The sequence below is a fragment of the Hippichthys cyanospilos genome, chromosome 1, assembly GCF_059441005.1.
Source record: "Hippichthys cyanospilos isolate Australia breed blue-spotted pipefish chromosome 1, RoL_Hcya_1.0, whole genome shotgun sequence".
Lineage (NCBI taxonomy): Eukaryota > Metazoa > Chordata > Actinopteri > Syngnathiformes > Syngnathidae > Hippichthys > Hippichthys cyanospilos.
In genome coordinates, this window is record NC_142369.1 from 33,366,010 (window position 1) to 33,384,546 (window position 18,537).

The window sequence follows — 18,537 nt, forward strand, 5'->3', positions numbered from 1 at the left end:
AAGGTTAAAATGTTTGTTTGTTTCTTTTTCTACACACACATTTCTTGACAAATATTTTCTGGTGTTATTATTGAAGAGTCCTCAATCTAATGCGAATGCCAATGTACTTAATGCAACTTTTTGCTAGTGAATATTGTAAGAAATGAAATTTCTTGACAAACTCCTAAACTATGGGAACGTTGAAACAAAATGAGGGAAAAGAAGAAATGTACTTGATCATTGAATAAAATCCGGATAAAGTCTAATCTTGGCAAATTAACCTTTTTAAAAAAGGATAAGCTGCAATAATAATGAAAACTAACATGGATGGTAATTGAAAGCTCAATTAATGTTACTACAGAAGATAATGTCAAATACTCCTCTGACTGATTGGTATATGGCTTTCTTTAATCAAGACGATTTTGTAAAATTAAACCACAAGATGTAATTGTTGTAGCAACATCAATTATCTTTCTCACTCTTGCTTGTCACTTAAATGATGCAAAAGTAATAATGAGCATTTTAATAAATTTTACAGTAAAAATCTTTGTTTAAAAGTGTGGAAATGATGACAGAGAACAGAGCAAAGACAAACAAACATTTTCTATTGTCATGCTGATTATCTATCTATCTATCTATCTATCTATCTATCTATCTATCTATCTATCTATCTATCTATCTATCTATCTATCTATCTATCTATCTATCTATCTATCTATCTACTGTACATGCTTCACTTCGCACATTTGTTTTTATTCTTTAAGTAATCATCGGTCCGTTGCTCAGTTGGTCGAATATTAACAGCACAATTATTAAACTTCATTTGGGCGGTTACTTCATCAGCCAACAAAATTTGCACAAAAAAAAAAAAAAAAAACGCACCTGCCCTTGGCGACACCACTACAAGTAGCACCCTGAGGCATTTTCAAGATTGGATTGACTTAAACTCAGGAAAGAGATTTGCGTGTATGTGTGTCCTAGGGGTGGCCTGTACATAAAACTTTTTTTGAACAAAACACACGCAAAAGGAGGAATTCATATTGATAAAGCCCACACTACCCTTTACTGAAAAGTCATCGCTCCTCATGTCATGCATAGTCATGGTTCTATAAAACAAAATTCACACGAGCACAAGTCCTCTGCCACATACAGAAAAACCAAGCCCAAGTAAAAAGCAAGGTTTTGCTCATCTTAAATTAACAAATAATGCCCTTTGCTTTGCATGTTCTCCACCTTGTAACTGAGGAACTGGTTTGCATTTCCTGGCGAAGAGCCAATCAATGATCGTTTCCGACACCACTTTGCCTTCAGAGGGACAGACCAATGTGTTTGTGTTTGACTTTATTTTAATTCTACTTGAAACATAAAGTAGAAAGTGTTCATTTTTGGTTACTCCAATAGTAATTATAAGACCTAGTCCATGTATTTGTGTCATGCGTCAGTGGGCATTGTCAGTTTATCAAACGACAACATTGAGGGGGGTTCATATCATTTGCCCAAAACAATTCCTCTATCTCTCGCCTCGCTCCTTTGTCAATCTCACTCTTCAAAATGGTAATTCTGATGGGAGGTGCAAGTGCAACCCAGGTAGTTTTGAGCATTTTTTTTTAGCCCTGGCCACTCTCTACCTCTACCTCTCTCTCGCCTTTTTCTCACTAATTATCGCTCACTTGCACTGTCGGCTATGTCCCGAACTACCGCCAGATTTCGTGCAGTTAACGCCAGATTTGAATTGTGGGTCTTTTTAAAACATGGCCGCACCCTGCAGTCCCTCGTGAGCGTTGTTGCTGGATGGACTATGGCAGCTACAGGTATGCACTGGGTCATTTTAAATATTTTCAGATCATTTTAAGACATCCATTTAGAATTGCGCTGCCACCATTTCAGATTTCTCCTACTCTTCTTGTGAACAATTCCATACAGCATAATTTGCTATAAATGAGGAACTGGTGAGTCAAAATGCTATTGCTATTGTGCAGAGCTATTGGCTAAAGATAATGTTACTTCAAGGACCAGTAAGCTGGTGCAGGCACTAGTTTACTTGTTCCTCATTATTTGTTTGCACAGCGATCTAATCCCTAAAGAGTGCAGTTTCCATTTTGTATGTTATTGTAAATTATAGATTGACTTAATGCAATTTAATTGATGCTTTGATTATTAATTATGGAGTACTCCCGTGCGGTGACACAATGCTATTCACAAACTTTATGACCAATGCTATTGACATGTACATTGTAACATGTACATGGATGATGATGATGATCATTACACAAAGTGATATTATGAAATACTGTTTTATATACTGTATTTTATAAGGCGCACCCTCAATGAATCACATTTTTTTTTAAATTCCATATATAAGGCGCACCACTTTATAAGGCGTAACAGTAGAAGCAGTCAAACTTTTATTAGTAGATTACACACCAGCTTTCTGACAACTCCCTTGACTCCCAAAATGAATAAACAACTGTCTTATGTTTCATTTTATTAGTATTTCCGTGACAGTTTATCTTTTAACAGCAAGGTATAACATTTAGTGCAACATTTATATAAGGGAACTTTTCCTCCAGTGCGATCACAATATCATAATACTCAAAGTAGTAACAATAATAACGCAAATAATAACTCTTAACTCTCAATAGCTTAATAACTCAATGTCAATATGACCAACCTTGTTCAACTGTAACGACACAAAAAAAACAGGTAAAGCGTACTTTATCACTTCATTCCCCATCTACAAATCCCAATATTGAACCATATATAAGGCACACCGAATCATAAGGCGCACCATCAGCTTTTGAAAAAAATTAAGGCCTTTAGGTGTGCCTTACAGTGCGGAAAATACGGTAGTGACTTAGTTGCAATATTAGAATATGGTGTTACATATTGCCGGTCCAAATTACACACGAGCCAAAGAGCTAAAGCGCATCCACCTGCTGGCATTTTTGCATTCCATTACGTACACTCTACAGACAATGTGGATTTTCAAAACAATGCCTGAGCTCTTGTGCTCCTTTTGTGTGAATCGTGTAGACCAGTAAGTTGTGTTGGTGCTCTGGACTATGAAATATACTGAATTCTGATTCGCAGGAAAAGTGAGCCTGCCAACTTCTATTTTTTGCACATTGAATATATTGTACATATTGTCTATTACCACTATTTCCTCAACATAACTGAGAACTATATACAGTGTTTTGCAAGCACCTCGTTTTTCTCCAAGCAGAACCAGGATCATCTGCACCAGCTTATTCTCATCACCAATATTATGACTACCTCCACTTATTCTTTAGTATTCTTTGGTATACTCCTACTCACATTGGAGCATTGTACATGGTACACAAACATGTAAACAGTGGAACAAGGAGCCAACATGAGAATAGTGAATTGCTTGTCTGGGTAGGACTTTTTCTCTTTGCCATAGAAGGAGGGAAAGGCAAACCAGAATGCTTTGCTCAGCCACCATATGTGCAATCATTCAAATCATGTCCAAAAAGCAAAATAATACACAGTTTTCTTAATACTTAATTTGAAATATTGCTTTTTATTTCAGGCTTGTTCTCTCCTGTACAAAGAATGTTGAGCAAGATTGGGCATATGTAGTCAATGATGTCACAACCATTATCAGCAATTACTATGAGGTGAAACTAAATCATGAAGGTGTTGCACACTGCAACATGTTACTGACACTTTTGCTCAAAACACATAGTGATAAAATTGCAGCAGCTTTATTCTTCACTCACCACCAGTTTACCCTGGTTCAGGGCTTCTCAAACAGCGGGGCAGGCCCCCCCGGCGGGGCTCGAGGTGATGCCGGAGGGCCGCGGATGACCCCAAAGAAACGGCTTTGTTAGGGTTAGGGTGTACAGTGGACCCCAGTTTATGACGTCCCTGCCTTACGTTTTTTTTCACCTTACGACGTGGACAGCGACATTTTTGTCCCCTCTTTACACCATTTGTTTCACGTTACGGCATTAATAAAAAAACCTTCTCAAACCATGTCAGTGTGCGTGTGTGACTGAGACGCATGTCACAACATGTGTCACTGCTTACATCACTACAATGCTGGTCTGCTACTGGTCGGCATCATGACTCCCTAAGATACTAGTCTGCTATTGGTCGACGTCACAGGTCACTAAGATGGCTAGCTAAAGACTTACGTGAGTGAGTGTTTACAATATCATATTTATTTTGCATTTTAGTGCTTAATTCAAACTGTATTTGGTTAGCCATGGGTCCCAAGATTGCTAATGATGTTAAAGAGAGAAGATGATGATTAGTATGGAAACGAAGCTGATTGACTCCCTTTTTCTGACAAGATACAGAATGATGTCACAAACATTTTATCCAGATATGTAACATTACCAACATAAATTCTAGTCACTTGCTCTTGCTCTTACTCATAATTAATATACAACTCATAAACATTCAAGGGAAGCATTGTAACCACTATCCAGAAAGAAGCCAGGTAACTAATTAGGAATTGCAAATTCAGTGATGCTTTGATGCTTCTACCCCATGAAACTAACTGCATCGTTGCATTTGCAAATTGCATTCATTGTGTCATGACAGCCTGGGCTGACAGATTTATAGACAGGCACAGGCACCATTCAAATTACGTATGGATGTAAATAGCAAGAGCCCGTAGGCATGCAAACCCTGAGTAAATAGAAATGACACATACGGCCGAGGGATGATGGATTGCAATATGTATGGACATGAATAAAATGATAATAAACATCATAACAATGGTATCATTTCTCACATTCTGGTGTTTTCTCCATGCATACTTTATTTCATTTGTCTGTCTACAAACAGCTGTTGCGAGACTTGCCTTTTTTTCAAGATATGGAAATGTAGGTACTACAAACATTTAACACTTTCTGACAAATACTGTGTTCTTGACAATGAAGAAAGCATTTCCCCACACTGAACAAAAATAATTTTGCTTCACTAGTGGATGAGAAAATGAAGATAAAATGTACACTGTGAAAGTACCTAATTACTTTCTGATTCAAGTCATCAGTCACCGAATAGATGCTGTCAAATGTGGCATCCCACAGTCATGCCCATTTCTATTACGTGAATGTACTTTTGTTTTCTTGTGACTTGAGATAAGTAATTACCGAGTCCGACCAGTGGGTCCATGCCGTGTTTTAGGCCAGTTTGCTTTAACAACGGTTAGTTTAGGATGTAAGGTAGCCTTGTGTGTGTGTGTGTGTGTGTGTGTGTGTGTGTGTGTGTGTGTGTGTGTGTGTGTGTGTGTGAGTGCATGTGTTGGGGGGCGGCATCATCAAATTTCTACACATATTACCAAGACTGATTCTGAAAATGACCTCCTCAGGTAGCATTCTCGGTGGCCAGGTCCCCCATGTCCTTAGAAGCAGGTGCATTTAGACACACACTTAATTTAGATGACACTTACTGATGCTCTGAAATGTAATAGCTAAAAGGAAATTAAAATGTGGTTATGAGTGACATCAGTGGCTATGTTTACGTGCACTCGGTAGCAAGTGTTGTGTCGATACCAATATCGGTATCATAGGTGTCAAAATTCAGTCCTTGAGGTCCGGTATCCCGCATGTTAGCTTGTTGATGAGCTATTTGAGATGAGCAATATGGTGCAAAAAAAAAAAAAAAAAGCTTTTCATCGGAATCAAATTTCTCATTTACTACTGTTTAAATTTATATGAAAGGTAATTAAATCGATATAAAAAATAAAACAGAACGGCTTCCACGTTATGCGCTGTGCCATGAAATATGATTTCATACATAACAAATGACATCTTTAATGACAGTGCATTAAAGAGCAAATACACGTACTGTAAGGTGCTGCAGTCCATCTTCAATTCAGAACAACAGTAGGTGAAACTTATAATATTGGTGTATAGATAGATAAAAAAGAGTTTCAGTGGCCTTTCATCTACCTTCTAGTTTGAAAGCTGCACGGGGAACTAGCAAAAGCTACCCCATTCTGCAAAACAACTTGCCTCTAAGGCAACTTTCAGTTCATTTGTTCTAGCCGACTCGTGTTATGAAAATTTGCTTTTTTTTGCCACAAGCTGTGGAAGTGTTGTGAGCTTTCGAGCATGGGAATTACAAAGTTGAGGAAGAGGGGAAAGGACGCGCTTGTATCCGTACACAGCAAGACTCGTATTAAACTCCTACAGGACCAACGCCAGTATATATAATGTTGTTTGTTAAATTGTTAAGGTGATATTTAAAAGCTAAAGTGACATATGATGTTAGTTGAAGGTAATTGCTGTTGGATGGTCCACTAATTTAAGTTTCTCTTTCACACCTGCTGTGAATATGTGCTGTCAAAGAACATGGCTGATTTCAGTTACCTTTTTCATTTTTAGCTTCACTCTGCTGATGTTGATGTGCATTAAAACTACTTTCGCGGGTTCAAATTACAATGTAGACTTGACAAATATTTCTGCTGTCCTCATGCTTAATAGATCATCAAAGACAGGAATAGGGTTCAGTCATGTCTTCTGCTTTCCCTCACACCCGACAAACCACACTCTCTCGCATGTGCACCTGAAATAAATGAGCTAACAAAAAAAGCATTCATACAGAACAGAAAGCAAATGGTCCGTAATCAACAGAACGCAAAACCTCATGTCTACAAAACAAATGAAAACTATCCATTCATTTTCTTATCCGCTTAACCTCACAATGGTCGCAGACTTGCTGGTGCCTATCTCAGCTGGCGATACCTTGAGCTGGTTGCCAGTCAATTGCAGGGCACACAGAGACAAACAACCATTTGTGCACCCAATCACACCAAGGGACAATTTAGTTTGTCCAATTCACCTGCCATGCATGTTTTTTGAGAGTGGGAGGAAGCCAAAATACCCAGAGAGAACCCGCACGGGCTCAGGGATAACACGCAAACTCTACACAGGAAGGCCAGAGCCAGGTGGATTTGAACTGGGTCCTTTGAACTGTGAGGCGGATGTGCTATTCACTATGCCACCGAGCCGCCCAAGCCTGAGCCAAATTAAAACTAAACGAGATCAAACACAAAAAACACAAAACAATGTATGCAAACTACAGATTAATTCACATGTAAATGACAGAAAACACTGTCTCTACTGTACTAAATAATATGTTACAAACAATTGTGACTGATAATGCTCCCTATATGCTCAGAGACTAATAAACTGGCACACGTTTCATGCTTTTCCTATACTAGCTGCTCCCTTGAAAAAGTTCATTTTCATATCTTGTTTGTCATAAATGTATATAAATATTTTACATTTGGGCAACAGTTTTTCACGTAATATTTTGGTACAGCAATTTTCTATGAAATAGCAATGTCTGGTTTTATTTTTTTGGATTTTTGTTTCATCTTATTTTATCCTATACAAGCTATAAAAAATAAAAATATACCGGTTGTCCACATGCTATTTTTGTGGGAAAAGGCATGCTCCTTACAAATTAAAACTTAATAAATGTAAAAAGAAAACAAGAAAATACACTGTCTCCCTTTGTTATTCGGTCTTACAAAGATTACCCACATTGTATGATGGTTCTTTGCTCTTCTATAGAATGAAGCAGAAATCATTTTTAATGAATTGAATCTAATTGTTTTGAATTGGAAATCGTTGAGGATCAAAAATTGATTCTGAATCGGAGACCCAAAGATCAGAATGGAATTGTGAGACAGCCATAGATTTCCACCCTCTGGTCTGTCTTAGTGTGATCTGTTTCTAGTCAGCGTGAGTGTATTTTAGTCCCCACCAACTTTCAGTTAGTTGTCAAGTCATTGTCTAATTGTCTCTGCATGTGCACTGTTGAGTTCGTCTGCCTCCTTGTTGCTCTCTCCCAATTACTGCCCCATGAGTTTGGTTTATTAGTTTCCAGTTTTCGGTTTGTTACTTTGCAGTTTTGTTTTTGTTGGACTTGACTCCAAACAGTATTAAACCTTTTTAGTTTTGAGGACCTTACCCTTCTTCTTCCTTGCATTTTTGGATCCGCAACTTTCCTCCTATTTACCCGCCATGCCACAGCGTGACAGTAACTCCACCTTAAGCCAAATATTGACTGCGTGTACTGTAACTATAGCTATTGAAACTAAAGAGCGTGGTCCTCAAGACCTTGCCAGCTGACTTTTTTTTTCCTCCCACTTGTTTGTATCGTTCCTCCCAATCAAGCAGCCATTTGATGTCAAGGGGACCCGGGTGAAACACTGAAGTTCAGATTCTGCTATAATTGGAAAAATCTCTTCTGAGTCATGCTGAGTCAAGGGTTACCATTTAGCATGATTGCTTCCCCTTTGGCAGAATCTCTCAGCCCCCTGTAGTTAATGTTAATTGCTGACACAATTTCATGGATTACATGTTTCCATTCCACGTTCTCTGAGGGTTAGGAAATGCCAAAGATACCTTCCAGGAAGTAAACTTGAGGAGACAGAGCTAATCTATAAGATGGATTCTCCCTGAAACCAATCAGCAGGACATGTATAGCCAGTTCACAAACACATTCTTGCAGATGCTTTAAACTCAGTATGGCCGAGTGCGCTCACACAAACACAAAACCAAATTGCAGTAGGTAGCTTAACTGGAGCTACCCGTGCCTCAGTGGTGCTCTCGCAGTCTGGAGGTTAATCAGAAATGATATGAGGGGAAACACAATGTTGGCTTGCTGCCTTATAGGTTTCCTTGTGCCATTTCTCCTCCACACTCAGACTTGACGTACTACATTACCAGCCCAATTTGGATTACCGGAGCAAAATAAACAACCAAAAAAGATGACAACCTGACAAGGGAGTTGGAGGAACTTCAATTGTCCTATTTGACCACTGACAAAATAAATGATGGCAGAATTAGAAAATTGACTCCAGGAGAGTTATTTTGGGTAAATTTGTTTATAGATATAATTTTGGGGTCAAATTCCGGTATTTTCTATGTAACCAGGTACAGTATAAGAAGCAGCAACACTTTGGCAAAAAATGTAAAAACTGTAGCAAAACACAATTAATCTCATCTTTTGTGAACGTTTATATTTGCTTGTGTTCATATTCGTGTTCAAGTTATCTATTAGTTGCATGTTAAGCGTGTTTCAGATTATCCACATTATGAGGTCACTGAACGCCTCACCAGCATAATGTTGAATGCGCTCGAAGCTGTTGCTTTTCCGTTTCCTCATGACGCGATTTGAGTTTATTTTGCCATAAAAAACCGTGGTTGAGCAGCATCCGTGTTTCACAGAGTTTATGATTGTATATGCCAAAAGACCTCAATTAGAGTCAAATGGAATACTTTTGCATGTGCTCTAACTGGTGCACTCTTAAATGAATCATACATCAAAATGTTTTCCTCTTGATTTTAGTAATGTTCCTAAGTGTGAACAAAAATCAACCCGGACCTTGGTTCAGTCTGCCTGCTTCTTTTATTGAAAATAATGCCACTGCAACTTTAGCTAACACGAGCTGTTAGCTCCTACAGGCACTTGGTGCAAACAGCAAACTGATGCCCCCCTCCTCTAAGATACGCATTTGGGAAAAAAAGGGCATCTTATATTTGGGGAATTACGGTAAATTGTAGATACATTATACATTATTTGTAAATATTACATTGATGTCTTGGTAGAGGTGAATAAACTACATATTAATATTACATATTACATATTATTTTCCCATCCTGAGACAGTCTACTTGAACTTCTACTGAAGATGAGGCTTCATCTTGGATTAAAGACTTTTGCTGAAAAAAGCTGGGTTCCTATTTGGCTGTTCATTTCACACTTATTCTCAGATATACACCTCAAAGAATTTCATTATACAGAGTTCTAATGTACTCCTTTCTCCAAAACGTGAAAGATCTGCTCTGTGCTCACATCCTTGCTCTACATGTGTGAGTATGTGTGTGTGCCCTTGGTTTTTTCTCCATGGTGGGGTCCAAATTTTGGGTTTTGCTGTCTTTGTGGAGACTTCTTTGAATTTTGGGAACAATTTTGGCGGGTCCAACAAGTTCCAACCACTCTTTGAGGGTCAAGACTTTCTTTTAGGGTATTGGATTTTGGTTAAATGCCAAATTTACAATATTTGGCACAGGTGGTAATGATGGCCTGAATGGCGCCTTAAAACGAGGGACGAAATTTACGGTTCCGTTGGGCTTAATCAGTCGTTTTTAAAATCTTTTCGTCATTGGCGGCCTGTCGGCATTACGTTGGTCTGTCAGTAACAGTACGTTCGTACCAACCATCTGTGCAAATGGTATGTTTTTTTTCCCATTTGAAATGATATTCACATGAAAAGTAATTTACTTGGCTTAACATCCTTGACAATACTGTCATTGATTCATGACAAAAAATCCTGCTTTCCAAACCGCAAGTTTTACTTGTATTGTGCCTCTGTTGTATAGCAGTCCCTCTGTCACAGCAATCCAACTGGACACTACCATACTCATCACTATCTCAATAATTTATTAAATATTGTATTAAATCATTTGCACTGAAATTGACTGGGCTGCTGATATTGGACATTATTCACTCCTATCTCTGGTGGCTGGACTCATTTGTGATGGCAAAGGACTTCATATGAGGTTGTGATTTTGGTCCATAATACTCTAATCTATTTTTATCCACAGAGTGGATTGTATAGCTTTGAGATGACATCACCACCATCCTGCATTTTCATGTTGAATCATTTATATAGTGCAGGATCCAAGACTAATTTCCATCTAAAAAATGTGCTCGGCACATACCTTTTAGATAGCCACTTTTACGGTCACTGGAGCACATACAGACTACGTAGAGTCTGAGACATTTGACATTTCAATTGACGAAGACCCAATGACCTTTTTCTCCAAGACATTTAAATGTGGTATTTGCCCCACAAGTCAGAATGGGAAGCCGATCCAACTGTAAGATTCATATGCTATGTTTCTTAGTGGGAGGCACACTGAAATTTACCCTTGTTGGGGATTATAAGACTAAATTCATCAACAGCCACAGAAGTCACAGTAAATGTAGTGTCAAAGAAATCACTTTAAATTTCAAATCTCTGTCAATATAGTCAGCATGTCTTTATTATTTGATGACTAATGACTGATAGATTTACTGATGCGGTAGAAGATATTTCCTTATCATTCCCTATCTCACAAACACTGTATGAAAAGACAAGACAATAATACATGTTTAACCTAATTAAAGCGTTATTAAAAGTAAGAGAATGTCATGTATGTGACACAATCACAAACATATCTGTTGTGTTATCCTCAAGGAAGCTGAAAGATAACACACATTAAACATGCAAAACACATTACAATATGATTAATGAGGACTATTATTATTATTAGCAATAGTCTTAATATTACTATGATATCACTGACCATTAAGTACACAAATAATTACAACCGGCTCCCAAAAGGGGCAGGCGGGGGGGTTAAATCCACACCATCCTCACCTCCTCAGCCTGAGAGAGAAATCGATAATGAACCTTCTGTGTTAGTGATATGTATGCAGGGATGGTCCATCAGAGAGCACAACAGTGTTTGTGACATATCACATCTGATTAGGTAGTGTAAATTCAGTCAAGAGAAATTTTAACCATATATAGTACAAGTAACTGGACTAAACCTGATCTAGTCAAAACAGCTTCCTACTTGGTCACACCTTACCCTACGATTTAGTTCTAAAATCGTTTTCATTTTTTTTCTTGCAAGATTTTCAGAACTGTCTAAGCATTTAAGGCAATCTGGTTTGAGGTTATGCCATTATCTTTGCTGACTCAGTCACTGTGGCGAAAAAAAAGCTTGTATTTCCCTTCAAGTGTTGATACTGGTGGTATCAAACAAGTCTATCAATCTCCCAAAGGTCATCGGAAGCAGAAAAGATGTTTCCATCGACTGTCCGGTTTTCTGAGTTTAATCTGGATGAATAACGCGAGACTCTTGATTCACATCTGCTCTGCTCAGAGGGAGTATCTGCTTCTCGTCTTTCAGGAGAGAGGGAAAGAGGAGTGTCCGTCATACCTCAGCCACAGGCACTCCCTCCGGGGGGCGACAGTGCAGAACGATCATCCCATTGATTGGCACTTCCTTCCCCTGGGGATCCTGCTCAAAGTTCTTTCTCAGGTCTGTGTGGAGAGATAAGAGGCAAGTGTCAGGAGTCAAGTGTGACGGTCATCTTTGCGTCAATCCAGTCCAACTCAAGATGGCCACCTTGCTCCTGTGTGTCATGACCTTCAAAACATAATCTATGTATCTATCTGGAGAATACCATGGCCCAGCGCTAGACGATCTGTTTACAAGGTGGTTTGGAGGACACACTGCATGTAGCAGCTCATGAAGAATGTGCTTGGCAAAACAACAACAACAACAATAATAATAATAATAATAATAATAATAATAGTTTTTATAGCATTGCCTCGTCGGTATAGAAACTAAGTATAACTATGATTACGTAACTATAATTAGGATAAGCTTATAACTTTGCTGTTCATACAACTGTTAGTGCTTCTCAAATAGTGGGGTGGAGAGTGCAAGGCGATTTCTGGGGTGGGGGGGTGCGTAGTGTAATTGCAATAAAATCTGATTTTTTTTTAAGTTTCCGACTTTGATGCACATGTTTTTTTATTTTTTTTTATTTTCAGTTTGTCACTTAGCTGTAACCCATATAAATGTTGTGAAAAATCATTAACAGCTATTGAAAGTTGATTTAATTTTCTTTTGCTAATGTTGAAAAGGATACAGGCTTAGGTATACTTAAAGAATTTTTATAGATAATAATCTGATTTATAGTCAGCACGTCAAGTGTGGGGGGTAAGGGCGCAAAAAGTTTTCTTTTTTCTTGGGGTGGCTTGGCAAAATGTATTTGAGAAGCACTGCTATAAGGGAAATTAATAAAAAAATATATATATGATAAAGGATGTTAATAGAACAAAATGACAAACAAATTTGTCTTAAATGATAATCAGAAAAAAAAATTATATACATGAGAACTATACTCTATTTTCTCACAGTACAAGGATAATGCTGTCATGAGTGGTTTGAATTTTTCAAAAAAGCCACGAGTTTTTTCTCATGTTTTGAGTCCTGTGTTTTATCGTGCGGCTTATCTGTGTTTTTTTTTTTTTTTTTTTTTTTTGCTAGCCACCAGCAAGCATGTGTCAATTTATGGAACAACTATCAAATAGTACTGATAATATGTTAATCAATGGCTGTGCTCAAAAAGAGTTAAAACAATATATTAAAAAAAAAATATATATATATATATAAAATATATGTGTATATATATATATATATATATATATATATATATATATATATATATATATATATATATATATATATATATATATATATATATATATATATATATATAAAAGGGTGGCTCGGTGAATAGCATGTCCACCTGGCTTCGGCCTTCCCATGCGGGGTTTGCATTTTCTCCCCGAGCCCGCGTGGGTTCTTTCCGGGCACTCCGGCTTCCTCCCACACTCCAAAAACATGCATGGCAGGTGAACTGGACATACTAAATTGTCCTTAGGTGTGATTGGGTGCATGACTGGTTGTTCGTCTCTGTGTGCCCTGTGATTGGCTGGCAACCAGTTCAGGGTGTCCCCCGCCTACTGCCTGAAGCTAGCTGAGATAAGCGCCAGCAAGCCTGCGACCCCTGTGGGGATAAGCGGCTCTAGAAAATGGATGGATGGATGGATGGATATATATGTTTAAATGTAATAAGAGAATGTATAAAATTTGGGGTAAATTTGTGATGTGTAAATTTTATATACAGTACACAGTATATATGATTTTATTTATGTATTTATGATTGTATATAAATTATGTAGAATGTGTTATTATGTTCACTAAAATAAACTATCAAACAAAAGGAGACAAAAAAGATGCTATTGAAATATTGATTTTGATTTTGAGCTGCTATTTATCTAACAGATATCCATCCATCCATTTTCTATAAATATGTTGGGACTAAACATGCAGCCGTGTTCAGTCTGTTAAAGAGAGGATGTTGCTGTTGGCAGACAATTACAAAAAAATTAAATTAAAAAAAATGCTAAACTTTATATACCATCTTTTTGCGTAAAGATCTGATGTTATTAACTGTGGTTTATAGGCCAGTGCGGCTTATCTGTGACATTTTTTTTTTTTTTTTTGCTGCTGTGGTTTTGTACCAGTGTGTCTTATAGTCCAGAAAATACAGTAATTGCATTGCTACTATAAACAGTTCACACTGCTACTGTAAGACCATGAAGCATAAGTGGGAGCAAAGTTACAAATATGGAAGCAAATGTAAGTCTAAAACCATAACTAGGGCTGGGCAATAATATCGATATACTGTATTGCAATAGGAATTGAGACAACGTGTGTATCACGATACGGCATTTAGTTATCAATATATTGAGTTTTAATTTTGAGACACCTTATTTTTTTCATTATGACAATGTATTTGATAAATAAATTTTCGCCATTAATTTCTGTGGACAGGCCGGATTTGGCCCGCGGGCCCTACTTTGCCCACAGGTGAAGGTAAATGTTGTAGATGTCCTGTCTCTTACCTGGGAGTTGGAAAACGTTCATGTTGCGGTTGTCTTTTTCCTGATTTAATGAAAAAAGGTATTTGAATCTAAATGTATTCTTTTTTTTTTCCTCCATGATACAGCCCTCATCTCATTATGTCGTCTACTGAAAGTTGGGATAACCAGGTGTATGGCGTGCATGACTCACAAAAATGTTTTTTCTTTCAAAATCAAAAGGAACATTCTATACGAAAAAATACGATTTTCAAATGTCCGTGAAAAGTCAATACTTGTCAAATTATGGCGTTCAAGTCAATCTCAATTAAAATTGTCATTAGATTTTGCCAAACAAGTTGAACATCACTAAATCATTCATTTGGGTTGATTTGATTGCAAGTCTCGAGGCCCCAATTTCAATTAGGAAGTGATATAATGTAATTGCAGGAGATTAATTGCTGAAATACTCACAGGCGATGCGGACCGCCGCCTTCCGACTCTTGGAGGTACCCAAGTGACTCCACGCCACACAGAGACACCAGTAGTCTTCAGGACCGTGGAAATCCTCTACCTGCTGACGGGACACATTGATCATCACCTCCCGCACCTTCAGCCCTGTGAATAGAAGAAAATGCTTGTGTGAGAATGGTTTCACATCAGAAACGGATGCTATCTCGATTTTTGAGGTTTTTGTTTGTTTTTCATCTGAGCCAACTATGGTGACACAAGTTTGTTTTTTGTCAGTATCTCATCGTGCTGGAGTTGAGTTTCTTATCATGGAAGTGCCAAAGTAAGGATGAGATGTGGGGCTGAAGACACCTCAATGGAGGCTTTACTTTAAAGGTATCTCAAAAAAGTTACATTCAGTACTTAGATAACGAATGTCAACAGTTGTGTGTGTTATCACAGGTTTTACAGAAAAACTTCCCTCGACTGGCCTGGGAACACCTGGAGGAGCTGGAAGAAGTGGTCAGGGAGAGGTAAGTCTGGGCTTTTCTGCTCAAGCTGCTGCCCAGTGACCCAACCCCGGATAAGCGGAAGATAATGGATGGATGGCGTATGTTATTCTTTTAAAAGGCCGACACACACTTCAAAAATTCCAAAAGTGACATGAATATCCAGTGCAAAGCATTTTTTTTATTTTGAAAAAAACAAAAACATGCCATCAGTGTCTGATTTAACTCATTCAATGCTCGGGACATATTTTCACGTTTTATTTTTTATTTTTCTTAAGCATTAAATCAAAACTAATCTATCTGGGTTTGAATGTCCGGACTCTTAAAGAAACCTAAAAATATGAATGAGTTAAACTTTTCAAACTTAATTTTTATTGGCCCACAGAAAAAATAATCAACAGAAAGTGTCCTCTTTTGGGTCAGAAAAGAGGTATGTTATCAAAACCAAATAACTTAATTTTTAATAGATTTGTCCACAAATATAATCAATATAAAGTGTCAGACCTCAAAAACAAATATTTCTATGTAAATAAATATTTGTCAACAGAAATGTTTTATACATAAAGAGTACAGGCTTGCTCATGCCTAAATCAGCTGGCTTTGGGCAGTAGGCGGAGGACACCCCGAACTGGTTGACAGCCAATAGCAGGGCAGCGAAAGACAAACAACCATTCCTGTACCCAATTGCACTTAAGGAAAATTAAGTATGTCCAATTTTGGAGTGTGTGAGGAAGCTGCAGCGTCCCCGAAGAGAAGCCACGCAGGCTCGGGGAGAACATGCAAACCCTACACAGGAAGGCCGGTGCCAGCTGGATTTGAACTTGGGTCCCTTTAACTGTGAGGTGGACGTGCGCCACTGAGCCGCCCTAAATAAATGTTTGACCACCGAAGAATATTCAAATGAAAGTGTTCACTTTTGGCATCATAGTAGAGATCTGTTCACAAAAATAAATCATTACCTTTAACAAACCATTCCAGTATGGGGAAGAAGCTGTCTTTTTAAAATAATGAAATTGAATAACCTACTGAATGTAAAACATTTTTAGGAATTTGTATTTTTCATGAATATCTAATTAATTCATTATTCATTTAAAAATGCATGTGTGTTTGTTTTAATTAAAATCTCACATACCCCGTGGAGTTCCTTCAAGTACCCCCAAGAGTACCCATACCCGCTTTTGAGAACTGCCACTGCTATAGAGCATGCTTATAAAATGTTAGTGGTATGGTATTGGAAAAATTATCTCAGGCGACTTAAAAATGGTTGTCACCCTGTCAGAAATCTTAAGATCACTATGCACACACATTTTAATCGGATTCATTGGCTTAAGGCAGATATGTGTTCTCATTACTTTTCAGACTCTCTGTAGCCTACAGGCCCTCATTCAATTTGTTGGATTAAAGGGAAGACATGTGGAAAGCACTGGGACTTTTGTGTTGCCTCTGATAAATAACACTTTAATCTGAAAAGCTCTTACTGAAGTCAAAATGCTACATGCTGGGTGCGCGGTGAAAAATATTGAGCACATGTCAAAATGAATGCCAATTAAATCCATCTGAATGGCTAAGGAGATCTGTGTTGCTGTCTTCTGGAAAATTAAATAGGAAACATTTCAACCTGGTGGTGGTAGACATGACAAACCAACTATAATCACCAGACTTGTGAAATACAGTACTATATATTTGTTTTATATGTGATGATACATATTAATCCTTTAAAATTAACTATATAGGTTAACTATATATATAAACTATATATATATATATATATATATATATATATATATATATATATATATATATATATATATATATATATATATATATATATATATATATATATGTTTATAGAATTTTCTCTTTGGTTTAAAGAATTTACTCTGCATTTAAATGATGCATCACAAAATGTAGTTATTGCGTTTTTCCAACTTAAAAAAAGACTCCTAAAATGTGTAAAATTTAGTATGCATTGTGCTTTGCTACAATGCTCCACACCTGGCAAATACTGTACACTACCGAATTTTGGTACTTCATTGTTGATACGCATGTCTTGAAAGGATTCAGTGTTTACAAGATTTTTTTTTTTTTTTCCATAAACGAGCACACTGTTTCCATGTGGACTTGGCCTAAATGTTATCTGAATAGTGGTGGCAAATGTTACAAGCCTTTTGAATTATAAAATAAAAACTGGATGTATTTGTTGCATATTGTATTTTTATTCAAACAACAAACAATAGCATTCATTGAGTATCTGTTCTTTCTTTTTTTTTTTTTTTATCTCACTGTGGCTAGCACATCTTTCTCACAGCCTCAGTAGAGAGTGAGACACAAACATAATTTATAATTTCTCCAGTAACAGCTGAGGGCTGGCAAGTGACAGTGTGCGTGTGGGAAGAGAGATTGTGGAGAAAATAATGATGACTTTCCATGATGGTGTATAAAACCCAAGCCTCTATTTAGATAAGAAAAAAAGAGTGAAAGAAAACACTGACGGTTTGTAGGAGGGGGAGGCAGCGAGCACAGAAGCACACTGCTTAAGTGGAAACGGAAAGTGTTGACAGGTGGCTTGCCTGACAGACAGCTGAGTGCTGCCATTGTGTCATCTGTCATCCCTATTTGTTTATTGTCAGAACAGTTTTGACAAGGCTCATCAGAGCAAACCATTTGATCTGTTTCTTCCCAACTTGGAACAGTTCCTAAATTATTAGATCCATCCATCCATCCATCCATCCATCCATCCATCCATCCATTCGTCCGTCTGTCCATCCATCCAGAAAATATGTACTAAATTAGGAACTGGTCCCTCTATTGCTTCAAATTTAAGATGAAGTCACCACTTGATGTCAGACGCCATTATATAACAGTTGGGCATTCAATTTCAAATAAATACGACTATTTCCATTTGTACAGTATGGTATGCCATGTAATGCTTAGGCTAGCATACACTATCCAGGAGTTTTAATTATGTACACGTCACAGTTTCATTTAAACAATGGGCAACATAAATTTAACCCAACAGTTAATACAGACACATGCGCACACATTTAAACAACTATGACTAACATACAGTAAAACCTCTCTACAGCGAAACCTGCATGTGCAAAAATACCCCCCAGTGTGA

General features: G+C 37.5%; 1 protein-coding gene across 2 annotated transcripts in view; it reads right to left on the minus strand.

The window, feature by feature from the left end:
• unc5db (unc-5 netrin receptor Db) overlaps window positions 1-18,537 on the minus strand; it is a 223,741-nt gene that overhangs the window by 93,049 nt on the left and 112,155 nt on the right. For both annotated transcript variants that reach the window (XM_088426309.1, XM_088426300.1), the window contains exons 3-4: window positions 14,932-15,075; window positions 11,960-12,063 (exon numbers count right to left, since the gene is read on the minus strand). In XM_088426309.1, the coding sequence (XP_088282435.1) occupies window positions 11,960-12,063; window positions 14,932-15,075 (248 nt within the window). The remainder of the gene's footprint in view (window positions 1-11,959; window positions 12,064-14,931; window positions 15,076-18,537) is intronic.